We start from the raw sequence: 10,568 nt of genomic DNA on the forward strand, positions 1-10,568 counted from the left end.
TAAGCGTTTGCCTTGGTGTCCCTGCAGGAGAAGGAAGACGTGCCGGTGGACATGCCCAATGGGGAGCACGGTTGCTATTACTTTGACCAGTTGCGCTACAACGAGCTGTGGCTGAAGGTTGGCGACTGTGTCTATATCAAGTCTCACGGATTGGTGCGACCCCGCGTGGGAAGGTGGGTGCTCTGACTGGGGGGGACTCGGGGGATCCTATATCTCATGTAACCTCCCCTTGTTACTGACACTCCTCCCCTTTATCATAAGCAACAGAGCTTGCAATTTGTGGGGCTGTACGGAGCTCTGTGCCCCTCTTTCCCCCCCAAGCCTTATGGATCTGCCCTTCTCCTACCCCAAGCCTTATGGATCTGCCCTTCTCCTACCCCAAGCCTTATGGATCTGCCCTTCTCCTACCCCAAGCCTTATGGATCTGCCCTTCTCCTACCCCAAGCCTTATGGATCTGCCCTTCTCCTACCCCAAGCCTTATGGATCTGCCCTTCTCCCACCCCAAGCCTTATGGATCTGCCCTTCTCCCACCCCAAGCCTTATGGATCTGCCCTTCTCCTACCCCAAGCCTTATGGATCTGCCCTTCTCCCACCCCAAGCCTTATGGATCTGCCCCTCTTCCCACCCCAAGCCTTATGGATCTGCCCCTCTACCCACCCCCAGCCTTATGGATTTGCCCCTCTTCCCCCACAGCCTTATGGATCTATATATGGTGTCTCTGGTAAAATGCTCTGCCTGGGGGCAGGAAATGTTCCAGGGCTGATGAGTGGGGTAAATGTCCATCTGGTTCTGAATCCCTGTTTGTGTTTGTGGGCGCAGGATTGAGAAGATGTGGGTACGAGACGGCGCCGCCTACTTCTTTGGCCCAATTTTCATTCACCCTGAAGAAACCATCCATGAACCGACGAAAATGTTCTACAAGAAGGAGATGTTTCTGAGTAACTTGGAGGAGAGCTGCCCCATGACCTGTATCCTAGGTGGGTCCTGCCCCTGTGCCAGCTGGGCCTCATTGCCTGTGTCATGGCGCTCCCCCCCCACTTGTGTTGCCTTAGGGATCTCTCGCTGCTCTGAAGCCTGAGGGGGCTGTGTGGGGGGTTCCATAAGATCTAGACGTCACTCCATTCTCTAAAGCATGAGGGGGCTGTGTGGGGGGGTTCCATAAGATCTAGACGTCACTCCATTCTCTAAAGCCTGAGGGGGCTGTGTGGGGGGGGTCCATAAGATCTAGAGGTCACTCCATTCCCTGAAGCCTGAGGGGGTTGGTTGGAGGGTCCATAAGATCTAGAGGTCACTCCATGCTCTGAAGCTTGATGGGGCCGTGTTGGAGGGTCCATAAGATTTAGAGGTCACTCCATGCTCTGAAGCCTGAGGGGTTCGGGGGGGGGTCCATAAGATTGAGGTTGTTCCATTCTCTGAAGCCTTAGGGGGTCGGACGGGGGGGTCCATAAGATATAGAGGTCGCTCCATGCTCTGAAGCCTGAGGGGGTCAGTTGGGGGCGGGGCTGAGTAAAATTTAGAGGTCACTCCATGGCACCAGCCTTTCCTGCCTCATTCAGTACAACCCAATGGGCTCGGGCTGGTTCCCTGCCCCTCAGCGTGCCGCACCCCTCTGAACTGGGCAGATATGTAAGGGGCACTGCCCGGGGGGGGGTAGATCAGGGTTGGGGTGCCAATGTGGCACAAACATAAGCAATTGTATCCGCTGCTCCGGCTGGCATTTATACACCTGGGTATTGGGCATGGACTCTCAGCCCCTCATTCATAGTAGGGTTCCATTGGCTGCCACCATGCATGCAGTATTCCCTGCCCCCCCAGATTGGCTTGGTACCCCATGTGTAGTGTAGGGGTCTGTAGAATGGCAGCTGTGGGCAGGGGATAGGAAGATAGAATTGGGGGCTTTAGCGCAGCAGCTAATTATCCTCTCGTTTCTCTAGGAAAATGTGGGGTTTTATCATTCAAGGACTTTTTATCCTGTCGCCCCACGGAAATCCCGGAGAATGACATCCTGCTGTGCGAGAGTCGCTACAACGAGACCGACAAGCAAATGAAGCGCTTTAAGGGACTAAAGAGATTCTCGCTCTCGGCAAAAGTCGTGGACGATGAGATTTACTACTTCAGGTACCGGGGGGGGGGGGGCAGATTTATAAGGGGGGGGCTAATTGCCACTGCTGCCTCTCATGAGCCCGTGGGAACCCACCGCTTCTGGCCGGTGGTCTCGTTACTTACACAAATCTTCCCGAGGTTCTACTCGGCCCCATTTTGTGTCTCCCCCAGGGGGCAGATTTATAAGAGGGGGGGGGGGGCTGATTGCCACTGCTGCCTCTCATGAGCCCGTGGGAACCCGCCGCTTCTGGCCGGTGGTCTCGTTACTTACACAAATCTTCCCGAGGTTCTACTGGGCCCCATTTTGTGTCGCCCCCAGGGGGCAGATTTATAAGGGGGGGGGGCTAATTGCCACTGCTGCCTCTCATGAGCCCGTGGGAACCCGCCGCTTCTGGCCGGTGGTCTCGTTACTTACACAAATCTTCCCGAGGTTCTACTGGGCCCCATTTTGTGTCTCCCCAGGAAGCCGATCGTTCCTCAGAAAGAGCCGTCTCCCCTGCTGGAGAAGAAGATCCACGAGTTGGAGGCCAAGTTTGCCGAGTTGGAGGGTGGGGATGAGGAAATGGAGGACATGGGAGATGAGGAGGGGGAAATAGATGCGCCGTCGCTCCCTCAGCTTCAGACGCCGCTCTCTGGGGAACTGGATATGATGCCGTACACCCCCCCACAGGTAACCAGCTGCGCCCCCATTCTCTCCTCCATGCGCTTTGGGAAGTCCATGCCTTACCGAGGGCAATTGAGACGGCAGGATTACCCACAGGCTGTGCCCTCCCTACCAACCACTGCCAGTGCTGCCACTCACCGTGCTGCCCCTTATCCCTGCTGATGACTGTGTGCCCCGCCTCCCATGTTGCTGTGCTGCTCACCTAACCTCAGGCTGGGTATCTGTGCCATCTGCCCTATGTGGGTGCCATCTGCCCTATGTGGGTGCCGCCGGCCGTATCCACTGCTGTATGTGTGTGACTTGTGTTTTACCCCCTGTTTTATTGACTGTGCTGCCTGTGTGTGAGGGGCACTCCTTGGCTGGGGCAGTGTGTGAGGGGGCCCCCCTTGGCTGGGGCAGTGTGTGAGGGGGCCCCCCTTGGCTGGGGCAGTGTGTGAGGGGGCCCCCCTTGGCTGGGGCAGTGTGTGAGGGCCCCCCCTTGGCTGGGGCAGTGTGTGAGGGCCCCCCCTTGGCTGGGGCAGTGTGTGAGGAGCCCCCCTTGGCTGGGGCAGTGTGTGAAGGGGCCCCCCATTGGCTGGGGCAGTGTGTGAAGGGGCGGCTGATTTAATGTTGCAGTTTCCTGTGGTTGTTTGCACGGTGCCCACCTTACCCTGTGCCTACCTGCCGCTCCTGGCACAGCCCCCGCCTGTATGTTGCTGAAGGCAGTGCCCGTGGCAACGCCAGTTACATTTCTTCTCTCCAGCTCCTCACAATAAAGCTACTAATGCAGTGTATGGGATCCCTCGCTGCCAGTTGGCACATGTGTGGGTATAAGCCGCCAGCTGGCGCAGGTTTAACACTCATTTCTTACAGGTTTGTCGCGTTTCCTGGGTGGCAAGTAAAACAAAACTACCCTTCTGGCAAAGTGTTAATTCCTGATGTTCATTTGCAGCTGTGTGTCTGTATCTGCCCCGTCAGTGCGTGCTTATTGCTGGAATGCCTGGGCTTTATTGCCCCATCATCATCCCAGGTCATTGTATTGCCCCATCATCATCCCAGGTCATTGTATTGCCCCATCATCATCCCAGGTCATTGTATTGCCCCATCATCATCCCAGGTCATTGTATTGCCCCATCATCATCCCAGGTCATTGTATTGCCCCATCATCATCCCAGGTCATTGTATTGCCCCATCATCCCAGGTCATTGTATTGCCCCATCATCTTCCCAGATCATTGTATAACCATCTCATTGCAGGCACTGAGGACACTGACGGCTTTTTCTTTCTGAATAGAGCGATTCCTAAAGCATTTACCCTGTTGTGGGGCAGCAAAGCTTGGGGATCCCTCTTCCACCCGCACAGGAAGTACCTCCCCCAGATACCCAGAGAACCCACTGTACCTACTGCCCTGGGAGGGAGTGACTGTAACCCCGCCCCTCTCCCACCTGCGCAGGAAGTACCTCCCCAAGGCACCCTGGGAACCCACTGTACCTACTGCCCTGGGAGGGAGTGACTGTAACCCCAGCCCCTCTCCCTTCTGCACAGGAAGTACCTTCCCCAGACACCCAGAGAACCCACTGTACCTACTGCCCTGGGAGGGACTGACTGTAACCCCACCCCTCTCCCACCTGCACAGGAAGTGCCTTCCCCAGACACCCAGAGAACACACTGCCCTGGGAGGGAGTGGCCATGTAACCCCGCCCCTCTCCCACCTGCACAGGAAGTACCTCCCCCAGATATCCAGGGAACCCACTGTACCTACTGCCCTGGGAGGAAGTGACTGTGTATCTCAGCCCCTCTCCCCCCTGCACAGGAAGTACCTCCCCCAGATGCCAAGGGAACCCACTGTACCTACTGCACTGGGAGGGAGTGACTGTAACCCCGCCCCTCTCCCCCCTGCGCAGGAAGTACCTCCCACAGATACCCCGGGAACCCACTGTGTCTAATGCACTGGGAGGAAGTGACCATGTAACCCCGCCCCTCTCCCCCCTGCACAGGTAGTACCTCCCCCAGATACCCCGGGAACCCACTGTGCCTAATGCACTGGGAGGAAGTGACCGTGTAACCCCGCCCCTCTCCCCCCTGCACAGGAAGTACCTCCCCCAGATACCCCGGGAAACCACTGTGCCTAATGCACTGGGAGGAAGTGACCGTGTAACCCCGCCCCTCTCCCCCCTGCACAGGTAGTACCTCCCCCAGATACCCCGGGAACCCACTGTGCCTACTGCACTGGGAGGAGTCACCATGTAACCCCCTCCCAAAGCTAGATGTGGTAGACGAGCATAGTGCCAGTTAGTAGTGCTACTGGGGGCTGTTTGTGGAGGGGGGGGATATATGTATTTGTATGTTTGTGTTCTTCACATTATCTGCCCTTTTTGCTGATTGGCTCCCTGCTGTTACCCTTCTCTCTGCCATTTACTTCCTGCGGTGTTTTGGGCCCCCTAGCTGATTGGCTATTTCCTGTGTTTTGGCCAAGCCCCTTTTAGGGAGGGGATAGTTCAGTGACTGTGAGTGGCTCATTGCTGGTGTGTGCCGCTGCTTGTCGCTTACACGGTGGCGCTAGAGTTGGCGGCTGTACACAGGGGATATAAAGCAGCAATACCACGTGTGTAACTGCTGTAACGGTTCGGCGCGGGACCTTCCCTGTCTGAACTGCATTTTTTTTTCCTTCTCAACTGCAAAAAAAAAAAACTTTCCTTTTTTGTTAATCCTCTGCAATTGGTGTTTCAAAACACTAAATCAGGCGGCCGCACTTCCCAGCACCGACGACCTGACGCCACCGGTCAGGCTGCCCACCCCCTCCTCACTGACGCACAGATCAGAGCCCTCAGAGACAGCCAATGAGAGCCAAACGAAAGATGGCGACCCGGGGGAGACAGTGGAGAGCAAATTGCCCAAACAGTATTTAGACAACGGAAAGGTAAATTTGGCGAGCGGCGGCCAGAACCCACGTTCTGTCAGTAGTGTGAGGGTTAGCGTTTCCTCGGGGGGGCGGGAGATGGCGTGGTATTGCTGCTTTGAGATGGCTGCTGCTGTGTGCGTGGGCTTTCCTCTCTGTGTCTCCATCTCATAGCGCTTCTCTAACCTAGAACCATCCGGACAGTTTCCACTTTCTAACCGTGTCTAGGGTAGGACTGCTTGCTCTCACCACCACCGGACATGGCCGCCATCTTCCCAAGCCCAAGCTGGAGCCCCAGCACGAAATGATCCTCTGTCCTCTGCTTCTTCCTTAGTCTACTCCCAAATCTGGCAAAAACAGCACCAAAAAGGAAGGCGGGAAGCGCAAAATCAACATGAGCGGCTACATCTTGTTCAGCAGCGAGATGAGAGCCGTTATCAAGGCCCAGCACCCCGACTATTCCTTTGGAGAGCTCAGCCGGCTCGTGGGGACCGAGTGGCGCAACCTCGAGGCCACCAAAAAGGCAGACTACGAAGGTAAATATGTCTCTCTGGCAATGTTGGGGTGTAACGGGGGGCTGCCACCAATATTGGAACGTTACAAATAATATTATAATATTGTCCCTGCAGAGTATGTATTAGTACAACCCTTACTATAAGCATTTATTGGTCCTGCCGTAGGGAGGGGGCTTTTCCTTAAATGGGTGGAGTTTGGGGCCACTTCCCATGGATCTCGTTCTAGTTGTCTTCTGTTCATCATCTGGGGAACTCAGGGGACTCATTTATACCTCTGGCCCCCAGGAACCATCAACGTGTAGCTTTGATCATTCTCATGCAGGTAGAATACTGGACACAAATATCTGGTTGCTATGCGTTACTGCCTTCAGGAAGCTTTGTCCACTGGCAATAAAATAGCTCCAGTGTCTTCCAAAGTGGGCCCTTCTCCCTAGGAAAATGAGACCAGTAGTTTTGAAAAGGAACCGTTTTCATCAAAAGATTCAAAGAATTCCGCCATAATGTCTTTGCCTGGTTTCCTGCTGTGCTGCCTGGTTCCCTGCTGTGCTGCCTGCTGGTTCCGAAGGTATTGCCTGGTTTCCTGCTGTACTGCCTGCTGGTTCCGAAGGTATTGCCCGGTTCCCAATTGTGCTGCCTGCTGGTTCCGATGACTTTGCCTGGTTCCCTGCTGTGCTGCCTGCTGGTTCCCAAGGCTTTGCCTGGTTCCCTGCTGTGCTGCCTGCTGGTTCCGAAGGTATTGCCTGGTTTCCTGCTGTGCTGCCTGCTGGTTCCGAAGGTATTGCCTGGTTTCCTGCTGTACTGCCTGCTAGTTCCGAAGGTATTGCCTGGTTTCCTGCTGTACTGCCTGCTGGTACCGAAGGTATTGCCTGGTTTCCTACTGTACTGCCTGCTGGTACCGAAGGTATTGTCTGGTTTCCTACTGTACTGCCTGCTGGTTCCGAAGGTATTGCCTGGTTTCCTACTGTGCTGCCTGCTGGTACCGAAGGTATTGTCTGGTTTCCTACTGTACTGCCTGCTGGTACCGAAGGTATTGCCTGGTTTCCTACTGTGCTGCCTGCTGGTACCGAAGGTATTGCCTGGTTTCCTACTGTGCTGCCTGCTGGTACCGAAGGTATTGCCTGGTTTCCTACTGTGCTGCCTGCTGGTTCCGACAAACTCTAAAGATCAAGGAGGGTGCTAGAAGACGGCATTAGCGCACTACAATGTCTCCCATTGGTATAACAAAGGCAAGATGTTTCAGGACAGAACCCTTTATCCAGTGATACTGTGACCCAATGTGGCACACAGTCCCCAATGTGGTCGGTTACATAGAGCAGTGTGGCCTTGACTGAAATTTTGACATTCGAATGCTTGCACTTCCTGGGTTATGCCGTCGTGGTTGGACAACCAAGTGCCCCTAATAGCTATGAAGCGGCTTCCTACATTACTGACAGTTGGACTGTTCTTCCTGTGCACATGGTTCCAGTTTGGCCCAATGGGAAGGGTTCCTTCTCCAAGCTGCAGTTTCCACATCTCTCCACAAGTGGTCCTTGAGATTGTCATCTGGACTTATTACTTTGTGGGTTTAGTGTTCCTGGCGGTGGTTCTGCTCATTCTCCTCGTGCAATGATGGCAGGTACAGACTAAAGGGACCCAGTTGCCCGGGCAGCAAAGCAACCCCAAAACATCAGGGATCCTCGCCAGTGTTTGCTTGTAGAGATAATGGCGAAGGAACCATACGGTTAGGGAGAGAGCGGCTAAATGGAGCCCGCGAGTCCTTTTCAACTGCAAGACCAGCACCGAGAGCCGCCTTAGTATAGCAGCACTATCATATAATAATATAATAATATATAGCACTGCCTTAGAACCAAAAATGGAAGTTTTTGACCTTCGCTTATGGCATTATAGGCGGAGACATGCAAATGACTCCTTAATGTCCCTGTGGCCAAGTCCACTGGTTTAATATCACAGATATCACCGGAGATTACGGCAGAGCCATCGATATCAAACACTTCAGGCTACAGAATTACCCTCCCTCGGTAACAGTTGCTACAGACCAGAGTTACCCTTTCCCTAAAGACAGAAGTTCAGAAAGTTTGTCTCCATCTTGCATTCAGGCGGCATCTCAAACAAGGCGCGGCCAAACCCCATCCAAACCTTGATGTCTGACTTTAAAGCATTGGGCAACTTGATGGGTTTTTAGATGATGATATTTTTTTTACTCAAATGTTAAATTGTAAATTGGAGTTCTGAAAGTTTGGTGGGCGGTGTGGTGCATCTGTAATGAGAACAAATTGTTACCACAGACCGGAATTGGTACGTTTGGGTGATTTAGGGTTTGGTGAAAGAAAATAGTTTGTCAGCATCCTGGACCCTCGGGTCACACAGACTGCACTTCAGCTGATCACAAAAGCACTTGGAGAATAAACAACCAACAGGGATCTCTTGGAGCATAAACCAACCAGCAGGGGTCTCTTGGAGCATAAACCAACCAGCAGGGGTCTCTTGGAGCATAAACCAACCAGCAGGGGTCTCGTGGAGCATAAACCAACCAGCAGGGGTCTCTTGGAGAAGAATAAACCAACCAGCAGGGGTCCCTTGGAGCATAAACCAACCAGCAGGGGTCCCTTGGAGCATAAACCAACCAGCAGGGGTCTCTTGGAGCATAAACAAACCAGCAGGGATCTCTTGGAGCCTAAACCAACCAGCAGGGGTCCCTTGGAGCATAAACCAACCAGCAGGGGTCTCTTGGAGCATAAACCAACCAGCAGTGGTCTCTTGGACAATAAACAAACCAGCAGGGGTCTCTTGGAGCATAAACAAACCAGCAGGGGTCTCTTGGAGAATAAACCAACCAGCAGGGGTCTCTTGGAGAATAAACCAACCAGCAGGGGTCTCTTGGAGAATAAACCAACCAGCAGGGGTCTCTTGGAGCCTAAACCAACCAGCAGGGGTGAGGTTAATTGCCTAAACATGGGGTGCATGGGCTCTTAGCAAGGAACTACTATGGCACCATGAGGAGCAGTTGGGTTTGTATTAAATAGGCATGAAGGCCCAAGCTACTTCCCTGGCTCCAGCCTGGTGCATTTCTTTGTACCATTATTGGTGCTGTCCAGGTTCTGGAGATGATGAAACCAACACCGAGCTGCAATAGCCTTGGGCCCTTATTGGCCAAGAAGGTGTCATTTTGGAGTCAATGGCAGTTAAACCATCCTGGAAAAGAATTGAGGCCAAACCCGCAGGTCTCGTGGCTCCTCCGTGCCAGTGCCCAATGGTGTTGCACTTGGAGTCTCTTTCTGAAGACTGGGCTACAAGGCTAAAGGCCCAGGCTCCTGCGGTGGTGCAGACAGTATGGGCAGAGAGCCATGGCCGGCCGCCATTTCACCCATATTCTGTACATAAGGGCCCAGCTCTGGCTTTAGGCCAAATATCAGCAATATCCTTCTCTAATAAAAGTTGGTCTTGGTTTGAGAGACAAGAACCTACATTCAGGCCCCACATGGCTCTTCAGCTTAATGTAGGAACCTGGGAGATATTTATTCACCGAATCATTAACTTCTTTCACCAAATGGGTAAGAGCTCAAACCCCCCAGGCTGTATTTGCCCCCCGTCTCCTTACTCGCCTCTGGCTGGGTGATGGCTGCTTCTTCTGAAGGGCACCTAATGGGTAAGAGCTCAAACCCCCCAGGCTGTTTTTGCCCCCCGTCTCCTTACTCGCCTCTGGCTGGGTGATGGCTGCTTCTTCTGAAGGGCACCTAAAGGGGCAACTGCTGAAACACTCGCCAAGTGGAGCAGGAGGCCCAGATGCTTCTTTTTAGCTCCTACAAACACTAGGGGGGATTTCACAAAAGTGGAGAGAGACCTGGAAAAACTGGTGGAAAACACTTTCACAAACAGAAATCCGTCTAAATTCCGACTCAACCGCCACTTTTCCGTTTTTGGTGAAAGAAAGACCGTTACAGACACCTTTTAACATCGTTTTAACAAGATTTTTTCCTGATGTTTTTCCCGCCATTTTCAAAATGGAGTGAAGCTCAGTGTAACTGTCAGATCAAGTGTAAGCTCTGCTGTTTGGTTTCACCCAGTCTCCATTTCACACCTCTGGGGGGGGGGCCATTGGGGGGTCAGTAACAGGGTAACGGGGATTAGCAGCCTCATTGTTAGGGGGCAAGTCTCAGTTTAACCCCAGAACTATAGGGGCAAAAAGCCTCATTAACATTTTATAAACAAGTAAAACACTGACTAAAAATAGTTGAATTGATATCTTGTATATAAAACCTTTTCCCCTCACATTCGCTTTGTTATGGGAATATTTGTTATATATTGGATACATTTTTATTTAAAGGAAAAGTAAAGCCTCCCAGGCAAATGTTTAGTTTTAGCAGCAGTGCCCCCTCTTTAACCCCCTCACTGATATTTGCCCCAATG

The 10,568-nt window shown here is 53.0% G+C and overlaps 1 protein-coding gene across 1 annotated transcript in view; it reads left to right on the forward strand.

Annotated features, from left to right (window-relative positions):
* The window catches only part of pbrm1 (polybromo 1), a 33,423-nt gene extending 27,414 nt beyond the window's left edge, over window positions 1-6,009 (forward strand). The window contains 6 exon segments of the mRNA XM_018090224.2: window positions 28-173; window positions 821-978; window positions 1,936-2,119; window positions 2,567-2,698; window positions 2,700-2,774; window positions 5,981-6,009. Coding sequence (XP_017945713.1) covers window positions 28-173; window positions 821-978; window positions 1,936-2,119; window positions 2,567-2,698; window positions 2,700-2,754 — 675 coding nt within the window. The 3' untranslated portion in view covers window positions 2,755-2,774; window positions 5,981-6,009.
* Window positions 6,010-10,568: the final 4,559 nt, after the last annotated feature.

The sequence above is a fragment of the Xenopus tropicalis genome, chromosome 4, assembly GCF_000004195.4.
Source record: "Xenopus tropicalis strain Nigerian chromosome 4, UCB_Xtro_10.0, whole genome shotgun sequence".
NCBI classification, from domain to species: domain Eukaryota; kingdom Metazoa; phylum Chordata; class Amphibia; order Anura; family Pipidae; genus Xenopus; species Xenopus tropicalis.